This window comes from Podarcis raffonei, chromosome 1 (genome assembly GCF_027172205.1).
Source record: "Podarcis raffonei isolate rPodRaf1 chromosome 1, rPodRaf1.pri, whole genome shotgun sequence".
Lineage (NCBI taxonomy): Eukaryota > Metazoa > Chordata > Lepidosauria > Squamata > Lacertidae > Podarcis > Podarcis raffonei.
This window is the reverse complement of record NC_070602.1, coordinates 62,572,473-62,597,898: the sequence shown is the minus strand read 5'-3', so window position 1 is coordinate 62,597,898 and position 25,426 is coordinate 62,572,473. Positions and strand designations below refer to the sequence as shown.

The window sequence follows — 25,426 nt, the reverse complement described above, 5'->3', positions numbered from 1 at the left end:
GCTGAAAAATACATGCCAAAAGAAAACAGGGAAAAAATAAGGGGGAACAAATAGGTTACAAGTTCCCCATCCTTGGTTCAAAAGGCTAACAGCCATGAAAAATGAAAAGAAAGAGGACATAATTATGGATAAGGGACTTAGCCATAAAACCACTCAGTGCTTAGTTTTCAACCATGAGAAATACTTAGAAAAAGAAGAGTGGTCTTTTAGCAATGTTTGGAATATTTTTCTCTCACCACCTGGGGGTGCTCCACACGTCCTTTTTATGGTGATTTCAGCATGCTTTTCACTCATGATGCCATTGGGACAGCTTTCAATACCATTTGTGTCCACAACCTCCCAAGGGAGACGTTCCTGTTGGGATACTGCCAGAGAGACAAAGGCCATCATGCCCCCACGCCGTCTCCGGACGGTCCATCGATCTCCCGTAGAAACACAGTATCAGTCAATTAGCGACACAAGCCTCAGAAATAGCTTGCCACATTCCAGAGCTTGTGCACGCTCTTTCAGCAGAGTTCGCACAACGAAAGATGCACCCAGGAGAGCATTATTTACAACTTTATTCAGCGTTGGTCAGAACAAAGGAAAAAACATGACTGCCTGCTTCGATGTCCAGCTACAGAGAGAGAAAACAACAGCTATAGACAAAACAGAAACATCCTGTGAACAGGAAATACGTAGGCTGTGACTCACAACAGCCTGTCCCCTTTTTAAGGTGGAATGGAATATCCTAACAGTTCCACTGTTGAACAGCTCTTACTTTCAGAAAATTCATAGTATACATATATAGAGATTGCAATATTTTATTGAGTATTGTTAAGGGAAGGGGATGGTGCTGTGGTCTAAACCACAGAGCCTAGGGCTTGCTGATCAGAAGGTCGGTGGTTTGAATCCCCACGACGGGGTGAGCTACCGTTGTTCGGTCCCTGCTCCTACCAACCTAGCAGTTCGAAAGCATGTCAAAGTGCAAGTAGATAAATAGGTACCGCTCCGGCGGGAAGGTAAACGGTGTTTCTGTGCACTGCTCTGGTTTCGCCAGAAGAGGCTTAGTCATGCTGGCTACATGACCCAGAAGCTGTCTGCGGACAAACCCTGGATCCCTCGATCAGTAAAGTGAGATGAGCGCCACACCCCATTGTTGTTGTTGTTGTTTAGTCGTTTAGTCGTGTCCGACTCTTCGTGACCCCATGGACGAGAGAACGCCAGGCACCTCTGTCCTCCACTGCCTCCCGCAGTTTGGTCAAACTCATGCTGGTAACCTCGAAAACACTATCCAACCATCTCGTCCTCTGTCGCCCCCTTCTCCTTGTGCCCTCCATCTTTCCCAACATCAGGGTCTTCTCCAGGGAGTCTTCTCTTCTCATGAGGTGGCCAAAGTACTGGAGCCTCAGCTTCACAATCTGTCCTTCCAGTGAGCACTCAGGGCTGATTTCCTTCAGAATGGAGAGGTTTGATCTTCTTGCAGTCCATGGGACTCTCAAGAGTCTTCTCCAGCACCATAATTCAAAAGCATCAATTCTTCGGCGATCAGCCTTCTTTATGGTCCAGCTCTCACTTCCATACATCACTACTGGGAAAACCATAGCTTTAACTATACGAACCTTTGTTGGCAAGGTGATGTCTCTACTTCTCAAGATGCTGTCTAGGCCTGTCATTGCCCTTCTCCCAAGAAGCAGGCGTCTTTTAATTTCGTGACTGCTGTCACCATCTGCAGTGATCATGGAGCCCAAGAAAGTAAAATCTCTCACTGCCTCCATTTCTTCCCCTTCTATTTGCCAGGAGGTGATGGGACCAGTGGCCATGATCTTCGTTTTTTTGATGTTGAGCCACACCCCATAGTCATCCGCAACTGGACTTAATGGTCAGGGGTCCCTTTACCTTTTAATGAGTATTGTTACTCTACACAGTGAGCAGTCCCGGGTGGCGGGGTGGGGGCCAGCATTTACCTGGTTTTTGACAAATAAGTTGCATATAAATTTATTATTAACAACAACAACAATGTCCTTTGGAAGGAAGTCACAAAAGGTTTAGGGTATTTTCTAATAGTGGAGTTTATTTAGATAGATGCAAGTTGAGCACAGGTAGTGGCGCAAGTTAAAAACTTGTCTGCTGTTTCCTCATCAGATCTCCAGGGACAAGCAGCCAACAACCCCAAAATACACAGCTGAAACTGAATTCTCCGTGTGTCCCCCTCAGTTTGCCTTATGACACTTTCAAACTGACCCTTAGTCATGCTGGCTTGGGCTGCAGGATGGGAGTTGAAGCCCATTGACATCTGGAGGGCCACATGTTCCTCATCCCTGCACTATTGGGATAAGGCCTTGTCCCCAGAGAATGTATCTGGGGAGGAGGGGCAACCCCTGTGTCTTATATAAGGAGGATACACAATCTGTACCTCACAAACATGCCCACCATAGAGGTGCTGGAATCCACGTGAGAAGTGCTGGAACTGAGTTCCTTTGAGTTCTCCCTGGAAAAAAGCTCTGCTTTTAACCCAATACAGTGGTACCTCAGGTTAAGAACTTAATTCGTTCCAGAGGTCTGTTCTTAACCTGAAACTGTTCTTAACCTGAGGCACCACTTTAGCTAATGGGGTCTCCCACTGCCACGATTTCTGTTCTCATCCTGAAGCAAAGTTCCTAACCCAAGGTAATATTTCTGGGTTCGCGGAGTCTGTAACCTGAAGCGTATGTAACCCGAGGTACCACTGTACTCTTCTTCTTGGGTCACTCTTCTTAAAAGAGTTTCAGGTTCATGTTGGGAAGACGTGCCGCTGTATTCTTAATGAATAACTACAGACATATACAGAATGTGGAAGAGCCACCTACGGAAGATTCACTTTTGCTAGAGGTGTTTTTGCAGTGGGGCTTACTCCCAAGTAAGAGTGTGTGAAGTTGCAGCCTGTGGATGCACGCAAATTCAGCAGGATATGCCACTAGCCAATCCAGAATATATAGATGGGGGTTGGGGGAAATACACAGCGTCTTCCCCCACCCATGAAGTTTTTACTGTGCACATCCATTAATTCATTATTGTAAATTATTTTTGAGCACAGAAAGTTCATTATTTGAAGCAGCTTGTTGCTTCTGCACACAAGTCCATTAAGAAGCTTTTATTATGCTGCATCAATGATCTCCTTTAAGATGATCTCTGATGGGTGAAAATGAAATCTGTGTCTTGCAAAAATACCAGTAAATCGTTTGAGCTATGGGAAAAGAACAGGAAGCACCGTTGGCGTGTACTAAAATAAAGCTTACTCTCTTTGATTTCCTCATTATTTACTCCTTGTGAGACTCAAGCATTACTTTATTTATTCCTATGTGTGATTTTATTTATAATTTATTTGGAAGCATTTACCCAAGTGCTTTGCAATATTGTGGCTCCTACTAACTATTCTGTATTGCTGCATTTTTGCTATTCAAACACACACACAAATTCTACATGCTGCAGATCACTCACAAATCAAGCAGATATGAGCAGATGGAGCTACAGAAATATAACCTTTTCTCTTAAAAAAGAGAAAAGAAAAGAAAGGAAAATAAAAATTAACAGCCACCAAAATGTCAGGTCAAACCTCCCTTGTGTTAATAATTCTAATATTCTGCTCAAAACTGGAACCATGGATTTTCACTGCATCTTGGAGTGAATACAAATCGGAGCAGGTTTCACAATGCATAAGCCAGAACACATGTGAGTGGGCTCTATGATGCAGCATCACACCCCATGGAGTTGTTAGGCAAGGCAGAACACGATGCAAGATCATAGAATCATACTGCAGAATCTTAGAGTCGGGAGGGACCCCAAGGGTCATCTAGTCCAACCCCCTGCAATGCAGAAATCTCAGCTAAAGCAACCATGACAGATAGCCATCCAACCTCTGTTTAAAAACCTCCAAGGAAGAAGAGCACTTTTGCATTTGGAGGCACAGCTCCTAGTAAGTGTGATGAGAGAAATATTTTCAGTGGTCTCTCCAGTGTGATGTGTTTGAGCAGCTTTCCATAGGTAGTACACTAGACTATATTCAAACAGTCTTAAATACATTTCAGTTTTATGTTCACTGCTATAATCCGCAGCCCAAGACTCAGTAAGTGTTTACTTCCTGTGGTGCTGGGAGGCGGGATGTGACATGTGAGCAAATCCTGAACCTTGAGCCATGTGTGTGTTTCCCTCTGATTAGACATATGGACTCCATTACGTAAAAATAACTGTGATTCATTTGTTCTGATTTGTATGATTTCAAGTTGACTAGTCACAGTGAACCAACCAAGTTCCACGTTGGGAACTTGAAGACCTGTCTGTAGCACATGCCCATAGGTTAAATTGCCACTTAAATCTGGAAGCACCCTTTTCAGCCCAGCAGGCCAAATCCTAAATTCCTGAAAACCCACTTTGACAAGTGGGTGGGGCTACCCACCTATCAGTCACCTGACATCATCATGACATCAGGTGACTTGTTTTTCCTTTTCAGTGTAGCCCAGAAATTCCAGAGTGTTGCAATGTCTTTACCTGCCCCACACCTGCTGGACCTAATTAGGTCCACAGGCCTGATGGCGTCTTAGAGCATCTTCTCTTGGCTACCTGATGTAAGCTGTCTGTCATTTTGCCATTCAGAATTAAGCATGTCAGTTAAAAGCTGCCTGCTACTATCACTTTAAATTCATCCATCAGTCCATAAGATGGCCAACCTAAACATGTCTGAAAGCATCTATAGCCCTACTTTCAGTCTGAACCCAACTATATTCACTCAGAAGAAAGTCTCCTTGATTTCTTTGGGTAAGTAAGTTTAGGACTACAGCTTTCCCAGCTTTAGACGGCTGGGAAAGTGATATCTGACAATCAAATCTAGTGATCTGATTATAAATGAGTGAAATAATTACAGGACCACTTTATCCCAGAATGGTAAAATGATAGTTACAACAGACAGGTTCATTTTAAGTTAAGGAATCATGGAACTATTGACCTGCAAATTGCTCAATAATTAAAAATATTTCTATCCCATTAGATCAGGGGTTGTCTACCTGGTCCCTATCGCCCACTAGTGGGCTTTTCAGGATTCTAGGTGGGCGGTAGGGGGTTCTACAGCACAAGCTGAATCCTCCTTCCACCGAGCACTGGTGGGCGGTAAGGAAATTTTACCATCAAGAAAATGCATTAGTGGGCGGTAGGTATAAAAACGTTGACTACCCCTGCATTAGATCAAATAATAATTTGCAGGACTGAGCTGGGTGCCAGAGATAGCCTGGAAAATCTGTGGATGTGGCTTTGCTTACATCACTTCACATTGCAAGCAATGGTAACCCTCTCTTTTATCTGCTTATATGTTTATGCAAAATCCCACAGCCAGAAAATTCAGATAAAATTTCAGAATCTACAATCAGCACCCACGTGGTGTCCAGAATTTAACTGGAAGATGGATTCACTAGATCTCAGTCCTGCTATTCTGGGGTCTTCAACAAACAGTTACCCAGCCCTGATAGTCTACAGTCAAACAGTAGAATTTTGGTACTTGTTGGTTCACTTTAAAGGTCTGGAAACTTCAATCATCAAGGTACAACAAAGTAAAGACAGATTTATTTATATACCCATTTCTGCATGAGTGTAATCCAAAGTAGTTTACAACTAATAATAGATACGTTAGCAACAACACTTCTATCAATAGCAATCCATTGCAAAATATAAATAATAAACAAAAATTATCAAAGAAATCACAAAACAGTCAGTTTCAATAATCTGTGCAATACAAAAACCCTCTTCCTAAAAAGACACAAAATATTTTACTAGTAAAGGTCCCAACAGTAAAACAACATTCAATGAAAAATAAAATTTATACAAACTAGCAAAAAGAAGACTGGCACAAACACTGAGAGAAAATACACAAATACCCCTAGAGATTCAACAGAAACGTATTTTGCAAACTGATTGTTATTGCAGTTGATCAAATATGCTGCTTGTTTTTTTAGAGGTATTACAGACTCCCCCAGTGGCCAAGTTTCATATACTTTCACTGGAGCTACTATTCCAATACTGATTGCTGCAAAAGTGACTGTCAGTGAGCGTGTGTCTGCTCAACAGGCTTTCTTGCACTAACAGACCCGCCAGTAAGAATAGGCAATTTAAAATGGAGTACAAATTTAATATTAGATTACAAATGTCATAAATGTATATAAAGTATTTACACAATGTGACACCCTCCAGCTGATTACAGTAACAGGTATGTGTTTGAGAGAGAGAGAGAGAGAGAGAGAGAGAGAGAGAGAGAGAGAGAGAATGAGCACATGGACACACTGAAATTTGGGTTGAAGCCTAGGGACTGCCAAAATAGATACAGTATCTGGGGAGCTGCATTATAGGATTGCCTATTTACTTCTACTTCCACTCTGCTTTAATAAATGTCAATCAATAAAATATGACAAAGCAGCCATGTCTTCAATAAGTTTTTATTCAAAGGAAACTAAACTCAGAAGTGTGGTCCCTAGAGCATCTTACCCAGACTTCCTCAACCTCGGCCCTCCAGATGTTTTGAGACTACAATTCCCATCATCCCTGACAACTGGTCCTGCTAGCTAGGGGTCATGGGAGTTGTAGGCCAAAAACAGCTGGAGGGCCGAGGTTGAGGAAGCCTGATCTCACCAATCAAGGAAGTGCACAACAATATCAAAGTAGATAGTGTTGTAGTAATGGCAGGAGCCTGTCTTGACTCCCAATATCAGCTGAAGCGTCACTAACCCAATTAAGTCCTTTTTTTCTGCTTTCTTTCTTTTTTAAAAAAAAGAGTCAACATACATATACAAAAAGAAAAAGAAAAAAACGAGATGACACTACAAATGCCACTACCAATACTAACAATCAAAAGTTATAATAAAGTTATACCCAGCTTCCCAATCCCATCCCCTCCACCAGTTCTCATCCATACCTTATCCCATAAACTACGTTCTACATTGCACATATTCCAATTCGAATCTATGAACTTAATTATCCAATCTTTACTCCTCTTCTCATTTGGGTTTGATTATACTGTGCAAACTAATTCCAAGCATATCAGCATGTTATTGTTCGAACAATGTTTATCGATATACTCCTCATAGTATTTCCATTGAGATCTTAGTTTCTGATTTGATTGATATCTTATAATCGCAGTTAGTCTTGCCAGTTCTATAAAATCTGATAACTTATTTAACCAGCCCTCTTTCGAGGGTATGTGAGCACTCGTCCAATTTTTCACTAACAGTAACCTTGCCGCTGTTGTTGCGTAAAGCAATAAATTTCTTCTGTCTTGCGGGATCTCCTTGCCGAGCAAGTTTAGTAAATATATTTCTGGGTTTTTTCCCAAAGGAATTTTAAACATTTTTTTCAACTCCTCATGCACACTATTCCATGACACTTTCACTCTCCCACAACCCCACCACATATGAATTAGTGTGCCATCAGCATCTTTACATGTCCAACAGGGGCTGGAGTTTGATTTATATACCTTGGCAAGTTTTACTGGCATTATATGCCATCTATGAATCATTTTCATAATATTCTCTTTAATTGCATTGGATGTAGTAAATCTGATATCAATCTTTAATAATCTTTCCCATGGTTCAAGTTGAATTTCATGCCCGATATCCTGTGCCCATCCCAATTAAGTCCTGATGTACAGGGTAAGCCACTTGCATGACATCAGGAAACGTAGGAGAGGGGGAAAGGCCAATCAAGGTGAACATCAGCAAGGGCCTTGGCTGGTCATAGTCTGGCCACAGTTACCTATCCTTCAGATTAGATTATTGTAATATGCTTCCTGTAGGGCTACCCTTGAAGACAGTTCAGAAGCTGCAACTAGTGCAAAATGCAGCTGCTTGGATATTAACTGGTACTTCTAGATGAGCCTACATAACACAGGTATTGAGAGAACTGCGTTGGCAGACTATATGCTTTGGAGGCCAAGTCACGGTGTTGACTTATAAAGCCCTAAATGACTTGGGGCTGAAGGAATGCCTCACCCCATATCATGCTGCTCAGGAGGGGTTCTCTTACAGGTCTCAGCCCTAGTTGAGGTACAAGGGAGAGAAAATTATCCATGGTGACAACTCATCTCTGGAATAATCTAGCCCTAGAGGCACATCTTGCACTTCCTGATGGAAGCTGGGGGGAAAGGTCTTTCTTTGCACAGGCATTCAGAAATGCTTAGTTTTATGCTATTGCTATGTTCATGTTTATCTTTTATTGAAGCTCCTGGTGGGGAAATTTTGTTACCAGATTTTTCCTTTCAGGGACATTTCAAGGAAAGGTAGGGCCTATAAATGTCAATTTAGGTTTAAGATACCCTGCTTCAGAGTGAATCCGGAGGGACATTGGCTTTGATTATCCTCTGGCAGCCTTACAACTCTATGATCCTATAAATAAAGAGTTAACAAACTACATGGTTGAAAGTGAAAGTTAATTAACATTCCCATCCAAAGTCTTTTAGAACCTTCTCCAAGGAATCAGCAAGTTCCTCTGTGTCAGTATTATCATACCAGTCACATTTATCATATCAATCAGAGTTTTCATGTGCACAGAAGGGAGAAAAGCATCATAATGACATAAATTCCAACAGCTGATGCACAAAAAGGTCCTTCCATATGTCCGCTGTGCACTCCCACACTTGCCAGAAGTGAATGTGAAAACTCTCTAAATGAGCTTGTGCCAGTCAATCTCTGCAAAATTAATCAAGAGAAGCATTCTGTGGCATATAACAAAATGCTGGGTTCTTCTTACATGCAAATCAGTCGACACTTCAGATTAATCATAAGGCATTTTCTCTGATGTGTACCAGTGCAGAAATCTGCTATGTGACGTGAAGCCAGGTGTCCACATGAACATATGCATGACGAATCCTTAAACACTTCCCAAAGCATGCACAAAACGGTGGCCTCTAGTATGGGGTGTCATCAATTCATCTATGAGACTGTGCAAGCAAAGCGAGTGCTGAAACTTATTCTGGGTTCTGCCAATAAGTAAGGTTGTAAACAAAAACTGAAGCCAAATTCTCAGAAGCAAGAGTTTGACTATGCTGTAGTAATTGTAAGACAGCTAAAAATAATCAAAAAGTGGGCTAAGCAGGGACAAAAGTGACTTGCAATGTAGGCAGGTTTTTTATTTTTAAAAAATAGCATTCATATCCACATACCCAAGATGGTTATAAAAAAAAAACCTATCCCGAGATATCCCATCCAGTTCCCAACCATTTTCACCTCAGCTTGAATGAGCATTTTGCTAAACTTGAGTACAATGCCAACATTTCTTCTACATTCTTTTACTCAGATCAGTATATTCTGCTGGGGCATATGGAAGACTCCCTCTGTACTGGGGGCAATCCCACAAAACTCTTGATTAACATTTCTGGAGGCACAGGATGACCTTTCAAGATCAATTAAATGTGTTTCAATCTAGTGAGAAGAGGCTCAAAATTTCTTCTTGGCATGACGCAAGCAAGTTGTAACTTCGGAAGAGTTCTTAACAGATTTAGCTGCAGCCAAGCATGTGCCCATGTGCCTCTTAATGAACAATATGTTTTGTTTTCAGCTCAAACCTGCATTGCTTCTGTTGTCTCAGAGCTGCCCCAAGTTGCTCAAGAGGCAACACATTAAGGCTACAATCCTAAACACACTTACTATGGAGTCGCTTTGAACTCAGTGGGATTTACTTTTGAGTAAACATACTGAATAAACATTCAATATTTATTGCAATGTTCAGTATGGGTTCAGTTGCAAGATGACTGAATGAAAACACAATAACAGTAAGGTAAAGGTAAAGGACCCCTGACAGTTGAGTCCAGTCGTGAATGATTCTGGGGTTGTGGTGCTCATCTCGCTTTACCGGCTGAGGGAGCCGGCGTTTGTCCACAGACAGTTTTTCCAGGTCACGTGGCCAGCATGACTAAGCCACTTCTAGGGAAACCAGAGCAGTGCATGGAAACACCGTTTACCTTCCCGCTGAAGTGGTACCTATTTATCTACTTGCACTTTGACGTGCTTTTGAACTGCTAGGTTGGCAGAAGCTGGGACCAAGCAACGGGAGCTCACCCCGTCGCGGGGATTCAAACCGCTGACCTTCTGATTGGTTTAGACCACAGTGCCACCCCCATGGCTGTATTATACAGTTAGTTCTACATGAGTCAACTCAACATATATTTTTATCATACAGTTACCAGTATAGGTCATGGGGGCCACAGGAAAGAGGTAGAGAATCAAGCACCTGATTAATCTCAGCCATGTCAGCACAGAGAGATCATGTAGATCAGGCACAGGCAAACACGGCCTTCCAGATGTTTTGGGACTACAACTCCCATCATCCCTAGCTAACAGGACCGGTGGTCAGGGATGATGGGAGTTGTAGTCCCAAAACATCTGGAGGGCCGAGTTTGCCTATGCCTGATGTAGATCACCTTAGAACACAGGAAGCTGCCTTCTACTGAGTCAGACCATTGGTCCATCTAGCTGGGTGTTGTTAACACTAACTCATAGCAGCTTTCCAGATTTTCATGCAGAAGTCCTCAGTCCTACCTGAAGATGTCAAGATTGAACCTGGGGCCTTTTGTATGCAAACTCTACCAAGCCCTTCCCCACCTTTTGACATGACAACACAAATATAGCTGCTGAAGCGCTTGCAGTAGCTTGTTAAGAGATAACCTGTGCTGAATTCAGCCCAGGATGGCAGAGGAGCACACCTGCCTTACTACTATGTGATGCAGAGGTAGGGACAATACTAAAGCGTTCATGAGAATAAATTCCATGGTCCTGTTGTAGCTTGTACTGTGATCTGTGGGAAGCTACTCTGGCTTTGGTGGTTTGTGGATCGCAATCCACACCATACATTTAAAGCACATCAAATGGACATTAAAATCACATGATTCCTGCACAGAATCCTGGGGACTGTAGTTTGCCCCCACAGAGCTACAATTCTTAGTGCCAAACTACAGTGCCTAGGATTGGGGGGGGGGACCATGTGCTTTAAATATACATTGGAAGTGCTTTAAATGAGATGGCTCAGTTGGTAGAGCATGAGTCTCTTAATCTCAGGGGCGTGGGTTCGATCCCCAGATTGGGAAAAGATTCCTGCATTGCAGGTGGATAGACTAAATGACCCTCCTGGTCCCTTCCAACTCTACAATTCTATGACTTTATGAAATGTATGGTGTAGAGGATGTACATATCTGGATTTTATTCTACCAGCTAATTTTGTATGTCCACACATCAGCTGCAGGTTCCTAAAAAGGACACCATTGCCAAAGCAAACTGGCAGTTAGCTCATGGAACACCATAAAGTGCAAACATCTGGATTATATTACAGAAACATTTTATAGTGTTTTCAGCCCCAGCATGTCCCTGGCCGAAAACGTGTTTGTGATTTGACTTTGTTCATTGACATAAATTCCTTCACATTTGAATGTCTCATTGAAAGGCACATAGCAAAATGCTCCATCACACAACTGAAAGAGTGACAACCTTAAAATGAATCCCAGAAGCTGGGAATCCCTCTGGGTGTATAAGGGCTAGTAGTGGGCATCTTGGTCGTGTCATTTATTAAGCCAAAGCATGTGCTTTCAAACAAGAGTTCAAATACTTTGGGATGAAATTAACAACACATAAGCACATGCCCTTCAGGCAGACCCTAGTCCACACCCATTTCTGTAAAAAAAAAAAAAAAGCTTTGGCATGCAATTGGTTTGTCCTTCTTGCACCCGATGCTTTGATCACTTTAACAACACAGAAGAAACTCGCCCCACACAGTAAGATTAAATTGACGACAGATGAAGCACTCAGGAAAAAGTGCATCACACATACAGCCAGCAGGCATAGTACTGAGGACATAGCCACGTGCATCAAGGAGGGATTGATTCAGTATTAGCAAAAAGCATCCCTTGTACAGGCAGCAGATGTGTAGCCAATCTTATGCACATTTACTCAGAACTTAGTCCAATAGAACTCATTTCCAAGGACTTGGAAGGCTAATATGGTGACCTCCAGATGTTGTTGGACTCTACTTCCCATCATGCCCAACCATTGGCCAGGCTGGCAGAGGCTGATGTGAGCTTGAGTCCAACAACATTGGGCAGTGGAGCCAGGCACCACATTGGCTACCCAGCTTCAGGAAGTATACATAGGATTGCCACTTTAAACATTCAGCATTTTTCGATAGTATGGTGATTTTACTCCTGAAGAAAAATAGTTGAAAAGCAAGGGGCGTATTGTGGAATATGAACTCAGATTACTCAAAGTTTAACTAATTCTCCACCCACAGGACCAGACTGGTGGCATTTTTGGATAGGCTGCACTTTGCAAATGTTATCTGGGCTGCCCTCACAACATCCTTGCGTTGTGTTAGGGCTTGGCACTATAATCCATATTGAAGTTTACCTGTGCCATTATATTAGGGGCATGACATTCGCATGTTCCAAAAGCTAGTGCACCTGTAGTTTTATAGATGTCATTTATGTTGATTTTATGTAGATTTTTTGGATAAGAAATAAAGCTCCCTTTTCACACATCACACAGATGTTGGGGGCAAGTGGAACACATGACCACTTAAAGGTGGGGCCAGCAAATGAGGTTCCCATCTCCATTCCACAAATTTACTGTACACATGGATGTGACCCTCTGAACAGGACTATTATCTCTAGGATGATGATCCCACTACTTTGTTTTCACAGGGAGAGGATGGCACTATAGTCTAAACCACTGAGTCTCTTGGGCTTGCTGATCAGAAGGTCAGCAGTTTGAATCCGTGCGACAAGGTGATATCCCGTTGCTCTGCTCCAGCTTCTGCCAACCTAGCAGTTTAAAAGCACAAGTAGACAAATTGGAACCGCTGTGGAGGGAAGGGAAACGGTATTTCCGTCCGCTCTGGCTTCTGCCATGCTATTTTGTTGCACCAGAAGCAGTTTAGTCATGCTGGCCACATGACCCAGAAAGCTGTCTGTGGACAAACACCAGCTCCCTCAGCCTGAAGCAAGATGAGCGCCGCACCCCACAGTCGCCTTTGACTGGTCCTTTACCTTTTACTTTGCTTTAACTCCACACTGAGACAGACATGCTGAAGGGGCACACACCTAGTCAGTCCAAAGACCTTTTGAAACCAGTATTTCAGTTTCCCAGGAAACAAATCGTTCAAAGTTACCAAAGATTTCAAAGCGAGGCTGTGGAATAGAGTTGCTGGGTTGGACTTCACGGACAAGTTCCACACCATCATTTTGGGCAGCGGTACCAACACAAATAAAATATGGGGGGCAACTGCCCCCCTAAATCAAGTAAATAAATAAAAATACTTAACCAACTGCACTGCTGATAGTTCTGTTCTGCTCCCCCTAACATAAATACTGGCTAAGCCCATGGGTCCTGGTAAGGTCCGCCCTGCATAATCGATCACACTATTTTAATGGCAATGTCCATCAACTTTGGGGGCCCTCAAATATTTTACCGGGGGGGGGGCAAAGGGACCTAAACCCCTAGCAGTTGGCTCCTCTGGTCTTGGGACTCGCCATGCAAAGCGTCGCCCTCAGCATACCAGTCTTGCACTCATGCCCTAAATGCATCTGGCTCGAAACTGCGGGAGCCGAATTCTCTTTGCGTTGCCTGCCTATCTCACCCGGCAAGCGCGTCGCACCCGCCCTGGGAGGACCTCTCTGCCCTTCGGAGGGCACCTCTGTTTCCATCCGTGCTGGGCAAACCTCTTGCTCGCACTTTCTCGGCCTTTGGACGCCACTTGGTAACCATTAACACACGCGCCCCATTTACTTCTCTCTCTCTCTCTCGCAGCTACCATTCCGCCCACCTGGGCGAACGGGCTCCGGGATCCCGCTCGCCTTTCTAAGGCAGAACTAGAGCGCCCGACCCGCCATCCCCTCGCGCGCCTCGCTAGTTCCGGCGAGAGCCGGGAAAAGCCGCGGCCTTCGCCCCTCCTTCGCCTCTGCGCGTCCTGGAAGCAGCGCCGCCTCTTGCCCGGCGTCACTTCCCCGAGAGCAGCTGGAGAAGGAGAAGATGGCGGCGCTGGGGGAGCCGGTGCGGCTGGAGAGAGGTGAGAGCAAAGGCAGGCGGGCGGGGAACGGCTGGCTTCGGCTGCAGCCACTGGAGAGCCGGATCTACTGAGCGATGCCCTGCAGGGGCGAGGTGTGTCTTCGCCATGGGGAGCGGGCAGGCTAAGCCCCAAAGCGTTCTTCGGTCCTCAGGCTGGTCAGGGTAGGAGAACTACTTTTCCGCAGCAACAGCAGCCCCGCAAGCCTCCGCCCAGAGTGGGGAGGGGGGTGCCCTTGGCTCTCCCCGCCCCGCTCCCACACCCAGAGATCCTCCGCAGCAGTGCTCCAGCTTAGGTGGCTTAAGAAGAGGATTAGAGAAGTGCCAGGCTTACTAGCTGGGATGGCCGTCGCAAGTGGGGAGCGCGCGGCTGCCGAGAGAGACCTAGATGGGGGCGTGGCATCCGGCCCGGCGGGGATCTTCTTCTGTTCTTGGCTCCCTCCCTCCCCCCCGTCTGTCAAAGCAGCCTCGGCTTCTTTGCCTGGTCCGAGTCAGCTGGTGCTGAGCTAGGACCGTGGCTTGCGCGCTCCCCTGTGGGTCGGGGTGCGCAAGGAGGTTGGACAACACAAGGCCCCTGTGGAAGTTCAGGTTGGGCTGCTGCTCTCGGAAGGAGCCAGCCGGTTCTCTGGGTGTAAATCTGAAGAAGTGTGCATGCACACGAAAGCTCATACCAAGAACTAACTTAGTTGGTCTTTAAGGTGCTACTGGAAGGGAAAAAAAATTTTGTTTTGACTCTGGGTGTAAAGTTATGGAAGTTTTAAATCGGAGTTCTTAGGCCTCGGTGGAAAATGCACTGTGAGCTGCTACTAGGTATAGTTAGTTGGGAGGGTCTAATTTATGAGCCTAGAAGCATCTAGGCCCCCATCTGCACTATACATTTAAAGAGCATCATACTGCTTTAAACGGTCATGGTTTCCCCCAAAGAATCTTGGGACTGGGAAGTGTCGTGGGCTAAGAGTGCTGAGTGCTTGGATACCTCCTCTTCCCCTGAGGGATGGGCAGTTCTCAGAGTAGTTTCACAGTCAGTATGTCTTCCCTGGGAACTCGGGGAACTGTTGCTCTGTGAGGGGGAGAGGGTTCTCTGTGACTGCATAATGCTAATGCAGACTGAATAACGGATTCCTAGGCCCCAGAATCCAATTTAGTGGGTTAAGTTTCTTACAGTGCTGCAGCAAAATGTTGTCGCATTGAGTGCTCATAGCAAGGGGTTCTAGGAACCAGCCAGCTATACTCTTTTTCCAGGGTGCTCCTACACACACACACACACACACACACACACACACACACCCTGCCCCCATTTGGTCAACATTCTGTGCTCAGTCCTCATTGAGCTGAGTTTTATAGGAAAAGCTAGGTACTGAATCTTAAGAACTGCTGCATATCCCCAAACTTTTAGGTGAACTGGTGTGATTAAACAGGATTTAGGCTTTTAGCTCTGAGTTATCCTGAACTGTAATGCACATATGTTACTTATAACATATATGGTATTATTTTGTGTGTATGTGTGTGTGTATTCCTCAGAGCTTGTGTGGTTCTTGCACCTGGTAGACGAGGGTTCAAATATCTCATTAGGCATTAAATCACTGTTGGCCTTTGCCTTAGAAACTCAGATATATAAGCTAATCACTAAATGACACCTTAAACCTAGTTATGGCCACCAAAACAGAATATCTAGGTATCTTTTTTTTTGTTTACAATGATTTTATTATTATTATTATCATCATCATCATCATTAGCATTAGTCATTTCTATATCACTTTATATTTTAAAGAAAAAAATCTCAAAGCACATTACAACGCATTAAAACATTAAATAAAACAATCCAAAATAAAGCAAATTCAACCTTCAAGGAAAATATTTCAAATCCTTCTCCAAATGACATTTTGCTTTTCCTATATTTATTTACCCACTTAATTTGTATAGCTGCCCCTTAGCAGAAGTACTTTAGGAAGCCAGTGTGGTGTAGTGGTTAGATAGTCAGATTGGGAGATCAGGGTTCAAATCCCCTCTCAGTCATGAAGCTCACTGGGTGACCTTGGGCTGGTCACAGGCTCTTAACATACCTCCCAGGACTGTTATGGGGCTTAATTGAGGGGGTGAACCATGTACTCCTTAGAGAGAAAGGTGGGATATAAAAGCTGGAGGGGGCAGCCAGATGGAGATGTCAGTCACCAACCTGGCGTTCAGAGATCTCCACAGGGTCACAACTGGAGTTGCAAAACATGCCTGGCGCTTGGTGAATTTCTAGCACTGCTCATGAAAAAGGGCCTCAGTTGTTGATCACAGGGTTTGGGCAGGTTCGTAGAATTGCTGATACAAAGTTTTCATAGAATTGCTGATACAAAGTTTTCACAGAATTGCTGATACAAATGATGACATTTTTAAGAAAACAGAATAATTGTTACTTTGCAGTGATGTTGAAGAAATGTACATTGTATCTTAACAGTATTTCAATAAAAACTAAACTTAGCAAATACAGTGGTACCTCGGGTTACATACGCTTCAGGTTACAGACTCCGCTAACCCAGAAATATTATCTCGGGTTAAGAACTTTGCTTCAGGATGAGAACAGAAATCGTGCTCTGGTGGTGAAGCAGCAGCGGGAGGCCCCATTAGCTAAAGTGGTGCTTCAGGTTAAGAACAGTTTCAGGTTAAGAACAGACCTCCGGAACAAATTAAGTACTTAACCCGAGGTACTACTGTAATGACCAAGTAGGCTACTTTTGAGTCAATTGTCAAAGTATTGATGGCTCAAGCTCCTGGGCCGAGGGGGGGCGGGGATCGGGATCCTGTGTTTTATGAGGGAACAGTTCAGATAAAGAAAAAGGAAATAGCAAGTTAAAATGTAGTGTCTGTGTAAAGCTATGACAGAGGACAAGATTTAGTATCATTGATGACTGACCTCTTCATTAGTTATGGAATGAAGTCAAACAGCATCACCCATGCAGCTTGCTGTATGTGCAACTTTAAGCACTGCACCCTGCATGACTTTGCTGCTGAAGCCCACCCCAAAAGTAGTGTTCGACATATAATGTTCAGCCTTTAAATCTCTTGCCACTCCCAGAAACATTTCCCCCCTTTGTACATGCATGATTCCAAACAGAACTGGGTCATCAGCTTACACTGAAAAAAAGGATAGGGAATGTGCAAACACCTCTGGGAAATTATTCTTGCCTAATTGAAATTCTTTTACTATCTTGGAGAGTACTGTTTTCAAAATGTCCATGCTAGGCAAAATTCAATAGGAACTCTTAAGTAACAGTTGACCTTTTGGGTCTAACAACCCAGGAATTCTCAGAAATAGAAGGGAGGGTGTAACTGAGCCAGTTAAAGTCATGATGATATTCTCCCATGAATAGATGTTGTGCAACCCATATAACTGACAATCAGTTGTCATGTTTTAGTTTTCCAAATATGGCTGGGTTTGTTTGTTTTTGAAACTTCTAACATTCATTATACAGTAGTGGCTTATTGTAACCTCATATTTGTTTTGAACAACATTTTATCCTTTGCTCCTCAGTCATTCAAGGAAAATTAAGTAATATTTGCAAATAAAAACAAAAATCGGATGCTTGGACTCAGCTGCTGGCTCTGCTCTTTGTCATGCAAAGGCTGTGTTTTTATTTCTAATCTTCAAAGACTAAGCTTTGGGAAATACAATTTTTTTTGCTAAGTTGTTGTTTTGATGGGTAACAGAGGCAACAACAGATGACTTAATTTTTTCCATGCTCCGTAGTGAGCGAGTGCTTGGTTGTGGAAGCAAATATTTAAGGAAGATGTTAGAATTGATAGTGGAGAAAAAGTTAAAATGCCATGTGTTTCCATGAAGCTGAGATGGCAGGTGTATCCGGCAGCAATAACATTTGTACTTAGCTCCCTGTCAACAGTTCATTGCATAATGGTCAATGTCTGACTCTCAGTGTTCCAGTGATCATCCTATGGAAACATACTCTTTCAGAGGCTCTGGTTTCTATTCAAATGCAAATATCAGTGTCCTCTGCCCCTTGGGCCACCTTTTAACTTAATCATTTGGGTAAAATGTTCTCTGTGGTCTTTCCCTCTACTCAAGCAGTTTCAAGTGTGTTTTGCTCTCAGGAACAGATAGGTAGCCGTGTTGGTCTGCCATAGTCAAAACAAAAAAAAAATTTCTTTCCAGTAGCACCTTAAAGACCAACTAAGTTAGTTCTTGGTATGAGCTTTCGTGTGCATGCACGAAATATCTGAAGAATATCTGAAGAAGTGTGCATGCACACGAAAGCTCATACCAAGAACTAACTTAGTTGGTCTTTAAGGTGCTACTGGAAAGAAACAAATTTTTTTGTTTTGCTCTCAGGAGAGGGGCCCCAAGCTTGTTAGAGCATTTTCACAGAGCTGTCTGCTTTGGGAACCATGTGCATTGTCTGTTAGTGACTTCAGGAGTATGTTCTAATCTGGAGAATTCAAAGATTCAGACCTTGTCATCTAAGCATGTGAACATTGAACAGAGCCTAGAACAATATTTATGCTGCTGCTATGGAAGGGCATTTAATTCTGCATCTGCATATTACAAAGGAAGAATGGTAGGGGGAGTCCAGATTGTTTTTCATGAACGTTTGTCTGCCACTGAAATATTTGTAATAAAGAATCCCTAATAGGTATACATTGCAAGGAACAAGGTTTGCCTGAAACAGGAGAGCTGATGATCATCGGGATTCTGTCCTTGGGATTTTGTTGACAAGTATATTGGTCTGATGCTCATTAGTCATGGAACAAACATTGAAGAGCAAGTTGGTACAAGATTTGTACTGGGTTTTTCCTGCTCCAGATGAATGGGAAAGGAGTGCTTTAGAATGTTACTCTAGCTGCGTGGGAGCCACATTTCTATGAGTGGCTCCCACACAGTTGAGGTATATAGGCTGATCACATGGTCTAGCCCAATTCAATGGTCAGAACCAGTATCAATACCCTCTGAGTAGATTTTAGTAGTTCATGTTCTTTCCTTGCCTTTCTTTTTACAGACATCTGTCGGGCTATTGAGTTGTTGGAAAAGTTGCAAAGGAGCGGAGAAGTGCCCCCACAAAAACTACAGGCTTTGCAGAGGGTCCTTCAAAGTGAATTCTGTAATGCTGTGCGGGAGGTATGTTTTTGAGGAGTGTGTGGAGAAGGTATAGATCAGTGTCTTCTCATTAATATTTGGGAGCTACACTGGGAATTGCCTTCTGTTGAAGTGCAAATACAAGAAAAAAGATAATACAGTGGTATCTCTAGTTGCGAACAGGATCTGTTCTGGAGGCCCGTTCGCAACATGAAAAGCCCGTAACCTGAAGCACTGTATCTGCACAGGTGCGCAGTGCAATTTGGCACTTGTGCATATGCGCGAAGCATGATTTAGCGCTATTGCACATGCGCGAGCGGTGAAACCAGGAAGTAACCCTTTCTGGTACTTCTGGGTCGCCGCGGGACACAACCTGAAAAAACATAACATGAAGCAAACATAACATGAGATATGACTGTAGTGAATGACAAACCAAGTTTCCTGATTCACAACTCAATGCATGCATGCAAAATTAGTTAATCCGCACAGTTCATTTGGAAATATTATTAATGTGGTTTGATTTAGTCATCCCCTATCCAATAAACCACATACCTAATTTTTCTTTCTTTCTAAAGGTATATGAGCACGTGTATGAGACTGTGGACATCAGCAGTAGCCCAGAAGTGAGAGCTAATGCCACAGCCAAGGTAAGACTCCTATTTAGGAAGGGTTAATATGTTAAAGCTCAACTGGCAGCTCCGATCTTTAAAAGCTGAAGTATTAGGCTATGAAAATATTGCAGTGAGCTGTGCTTTTGAGCTCAGTGGGTATATCCGTGAAACAAACACTTTAAACAATTGTAGGCTTAAGATAAACTGGGAAGAATGAAAGGGTTCCTTACCAAAGACAAAGTTTTCCTATAGGAGTTCCCTATTTTAAAGTTGTTGTTTTTCTGTTAATGCACTGAAGCAGTTAATGTTCACTAATGCACTCTCATGCGGATGCTTTTTACATGTTTATTGACTGCCTTCCTACCCCAATGCATGGGATGCTAAAATAGCATTCTTGCTGAACAGTCAGTGCATTGGATAAATGCCTGGTGTTCCCACAGTACAAGAATGTGGAGGGTTGGGATTGTCAGCACCTGTTACTATAAGGATGTTGAAGGGGGTTCAGGACAGGGTGATGAATACTGCCTCTGCTTAGAGAGCATTCTGTTGTGTAATATGACTTTCATTTGTACATTTGTTTACTTGATTCCAGTGCCCAAGTTAAAAATGCATAGTAGTGCATCTGTTATGAGGAACTTGTGTGTATTTTCAAAATACTCACAAGGGGGAATGGAGGTCCTTTGGCTGGGTCGAGACGATATGGGATTGGGGGGGGCAACTCCCATCTCTTGCGGGGGCACAATTAGTGCCAGCACCATCCGTTAAGAGTTTGGGTGTAATCTTTGACACCTCCCTTTCCATGGAGGCGCAGATTGCAGCTATAACAAAGGTGGCATTTTTTCATCTCCACCAAGCTAAGCAGTTGGCTCCTTACCTCTCTCACCCTGACCTAGCCACTGTGATCCACACGACGGTCACCTCCAGACTGGATTATTGTAACTCGCTCTATGTGGGGCTGCCCTTGAGACTGACCCAGAAACTCCAGTGGGTGCAGAATGCCACGGCGAGACTCCTTACAGGGTCCTCGTCGTGGGATCACATTCACCCGGTGCTATACCAGCTGCACTGGCTCTCGGTGGAGTACAGGATCAGGTTTAAGGTGCTGGTTTTAACCTTTAAAGCCCTATATGGCCTAGGACCCTCGTACCTACGGGACCTCCTCTCCTGGTATGTCCCACAGAGGACCTTACAGTCTTCAAATAAAAACATCTTGGAGATCCTGGGCCACAGGGAGGTTAGGCTGGCCTCAACCAGAGCCAGGGCTTTTTCAGCCGTGGCCCCGATCTGGTGGAATGCTCTGTCACAAGAGACTAGGGCCCTGCGGGCCTTGACATCTTTCCACAGGGCCTGCAAGACGGAGCTGTCCCACCAGGCTTTTGGCCATGGCACAGACTGACCCCCTCCTTCTGTAATACTCATAGAACTCTTGCCCAATGGTTGCCATTAATTTGACTCTGAATTGATTTTAGAATGTATTTCAATTAATTGATTGTGATTTTATGTAAACTGTGTTATTTTTATTGTTGTTAGCTGCTCTGAGCCCAGCTTTGGCTGGGGAGGACGGGATATAAATAATAAATTATTATTATTATTATTATTATTATTATTATTATTATTATTATTCACCTTTGTCCATATATCATCAAAGAAAATGCAGTTATAAGTGAAACAGTGCATCTTTTTGGTTTATTTGCCTTTTGTTTTCCCATGGTTTGGAGTACAAACCATCTTCAGAACAACAGCCCAGAGATTGAAAATACTCTGAAGTACATTTGCAGGGGATGCACTTGTATTGGCAGTATTTAGCTAGATGCTTTGAAATATTTGCCTTTGAGATAAGACAGTGAATAAGATTCCAGACCTTGTGAACTATGGGGAGGAAAATGAGATTTCCATGTTTTGCAGGCCACTGTTGCTGCCTTTGCTGCTAGTGAGGGTCATTCCCACCCCAGAGTCGTTGAACTACCAAAAACAGAAGAAGGGCTCGGATTCAACATCATGGGCGGCAAAGAGCAAAATTCTCCAATCTATATATCCCGAATTATCCCAGGTGGTATTGCTGATAGACACGGGGGATTGAAGCGTGGAGACCAGCTTCTTTCTGTAAACGGAGTGGTAGGGATGGAATTTAACTTCCACTTGTAGTAGCTACCTGTGACCGCTTGAGGGCATTGAGGGGATGTTGATTGCTTGGTCTTGTGTGTATTATGCAGTATGAAAAAAACAGGTTTATATTTTCCTTTTGCAAATCGTAATGGAGAGTAAAATATTATGGAGTATGTTTGAGATTTGCAATTCTAAGTTCACTAGCACTGATAGAAACCTGCTGTTATGCGAGGAAACATTTTTAATTAATAAAGCAGGGGGATGCACATTTTAGAATTGGATCCCAAGTTTGTTGAAATAACATTAGCAAGATGTTAGTAAAATAGTTTATTACTAATAGTCTGTTAGTAAAATAGACATTGATGAGAAACTGCCCATATGCAGTTTCTCATCAATGACTATTTTACATACTATGGAACTTTAAATGAAAAAATATTTTCTACTCTTGAGACCTGTCAGCTATATTTTGGCTTAACCTACCTCACAGGATTTGTGAGGATAAAATGAGATAGCCTCACGCATACTACTTTGAGGTCCTTGCAGTCTAGGCAAGATACAAAATAAATAATGAAGGCTGAAGGTATAGGGGCAAAATCCTGAAAGGATGAGGCTGTGCTTCAGTAATTTGATTTTGTGTGTGTGTGTGTGTGTGTGTGTGTGTGTGTGTGTGTGTGTGAATGAATTTGAATAGGAAAGGACCTAATCCACTGTGCTGAGTAGACTTCACCTCCCAGTTTTCACACTTCCCAAACGTGCCAAAAAATGTATCAAAATGCATTTTAAAATAATCTGCTTTTGGAGGGAACAGCATGATAAGCATGGATTGAGTGAACCCATGTAAAAACGACACAGACTGGAACTAGAGATTCATCCCTTTCTAGTTGTGACTCCTTGAGTTCTCTCTGTCAAGTTACCTCAGAACACCTGAGGTAAAGCAGTTCTCCCCATACAACGCTACTTTGCATGCACATTTACTTTTTTCCTAAATGCGGTTAAAATGTAGCAACGGCCAGCAGCTCCCTGTTCCATTTTCCTAATAGGTAGCCACTGGAATAGCTCACAGCAACTCAAGTCCTCCCACAATGAACTGTTTTGGCGGCTGACTAAAGGAGTCATTGACACTCAGCTGACCAGTCCCCACACAGCCTTCCAGCTGGTGGGTGGCACTGAGAAAATCCTTACCTTTCTATAGACTCATTCATTTGTCCTGGTAACTTCAGTTGGGGGAACTAACTTTGCCAGGCAATCTGGCTGTGCCCTGATAAGGTGGGGAAATCTTGGGAGTCTGGCAATCTACCTAGGAACACATCAGGACCCATTTACATATCATGACTGACATTTTGAGAAGCACTGTTGTAAGTGAAACCTAGAGCAACTGCCCTTTTCTTCCCCCCACCCTTAAATATGTGCTTAATTTTGAAAGCCACAAATTACCTAGAACAGATAACGTTATGATACAGCCAACATAAAATCTAGCTCTTCTATGTGAGGTCATTCAGCTAGCCTTATAAATAACAATGTTGGAATATTAGAGTGCTTTTTTATATATATTTACTAACAGAATGGTTAATTTTTGAAATATTTGTTTCAGAGTGTTGAAGGGGAGCACCATGAGAAAGCCGTGGAACTGCTAAAAGCTGCTCAAGGAAAAGTTAAGCTGGTTGTACGATACACACCCAAAGTCCTGGAAGAGATGGAGTCACGATTTGAGAAAATGAGATCGGCAAAACGCAGGCAACAGAATTAATGTATTACATGTAACTTAAGGAAAAGCATGAACTTTGCTTGTCTGGAAACGTCAGACAAGCAACGTTAGAAAAGGATGTTAATTTTGTTAATGCTTTGTCTTTTACAAATAACTCTTGAACATCTTAATGCTTCTGAGAAGAAAAGTTTACATGGGTGTTTGTAGCTATGTGGTTTTACAGATCCTTCTTTAAAATTCAAACCTGTAACCATCAGAACAAATTTGTAAAGTGTTTTTAAAATACATTTTAATAAGCTTTTTTCAGCATTTGTAACATCTGTTTTCTAGTACTTTTTTCCCATTTGGCATTACTTAAAACTGGAAATCTTTATTTTGGATACAGATATAAAACAAGTCTTACTCTTTTTGGCACTAAATTTAGTCATAATTATGTGGTCAAGTACAATTAGTGCTTTTGATGAACAAGTTTCTATGCATGTTCTCAATCATAACTTTATATGGTTAATGACATCTTGGACACTTTCTTACCTCTTTTGTGAATAATTTGTAACAGGCAGTCTCTTATATTTAATGTTTCAGTGATTGACATCACTAGCAGCAATCATTCCTATAATTTAGATACTTTTGTACTAATTTCTGAATACTTGGAGAAAGTGGAAAGCATACCTGACTGTAGTTGTGTATTTATATTCAGTAAGGTAAAATTGCATGCAGTGCAGAAAAGATTGTATATGTACTCAAGACTTTCTTCTATTGTAAGTTACTTCTGCAACTGTGTCTACTTGTTCTCTTAACAGTGATGGATGTAACCCACATCAGGTACCTAAGTGGGTGGTGCGCTCTTCTTTCCTAGAGCATCAGAGTTCTTGCAGTACGCTGTTTGCAGTTGTCATAGTGACACAGATAAGCTAACAGATACCGCAAATTCTTTTGTAAAAACACTCAGGCAGCAGACACTACTCTCTATCAGAAAAGGCATTCCTGGCTTGTGTAAATCCATTGGGCATGCTTCTAACCCAAAGTGGATAGCATTTTGGTACATCACGTATAGTTCCCCCCCCCCAACCCAAAGTTGTCCATGAAGTAAGTACAAATCCACAACTGAAGTTTCAGCAGATGGCTTGTGCTAAGAGAGAGCTAGTATGTCTGGGGTGCTTAGAAAATATCCACCTGGAGTGCAAAGAAATCCTTTTCTAGAGTCTGGGAATCTCTATAAAGAGATTCATTTGGCTGGTGGTCTGCCAAAGTTCTACTGTGGTGGGCTGTGCTTTGCAACTAAAGATTCCTGTTTATCCCTTACTACTGTGGATGAAAATGCCTGACCAACATGGTTCCTTCATCCAGATGCTCTACCTCAAAACTGCAAATCCTTGAAGCTCTGTTTAAGTTTAAAGTTGCCTCTTTTAGCATAAGCTGCCAAGCCAAAACAAAGAACTTGCAGCAGCTGGAGACACGTTATTTTCAGCCGAGCCCCATAATTGTACAAGTTCATCTTTCTGGGGTTTAGAAGATCAGTTAGCAAAGAGACCCTTTGCTTTTGCAAATTTTTTTTTATCTTGTCGTTGGTAGTGATGTGGTCACTAAGCTTGCTAGACCTGTGTGATAACTGTAGTGGCAGTGGAGAATGAGTTCCTGCAGACATTACTGACTTGCATCATAGATGCTTTCATTGCTGCTCATATTACTGTACCGGGTTAAACCTTCCAACTTTATTTAAACAGAGCGCTACTTGAACTTGCTTATAGACTGTATAGTTTAATCCTGGAAGCATTTGCACCACTTTCAGCTGTTCAGAAAGATGACACTAAGGACCAGTCTCTAATTCTCAAGTTAAATTTTTTGAGCCAAGAAACTATCTTGCTAATGCTTATCCAGAGAGAGAAAGTAGTTT

The 25,426-nt window shown here is 42.8% G+C and overlaps 1 protein-coding gene across 1 annotated transcript; it reads left to right on the top strand.

The window, feature by feature from the left end:
- The first annotated feature begins 13,877 nt into the window (after nt 1-13,877).
- On the top strand, nt 13,878-23,833 carry LIN7C (lin-7 homolog C, crumbs cell polarity complex component). Its single transcript, XM_053389635.1, has 5 exons — nt 13,878-14,040; nt 19,034-19,152; nt 19,686-19,757; nt 21,627-21,836; nt 23,419-23,833. The coding sequence occupies exons 1-5, from the start codon at nt 14,004-14,006 to the stop codon at nt 23,572-23,574; spliced, it is 594 nt and encodes a 197-aa protein (XP_053245610.1). The 5' UTR covers nt 13,878-14,003; the 3' UTR covers nt 23,575-23,833.
- The last annotated feature ends 1,593 nt before the right edge of the window (nt 23,834-25,426 follow it).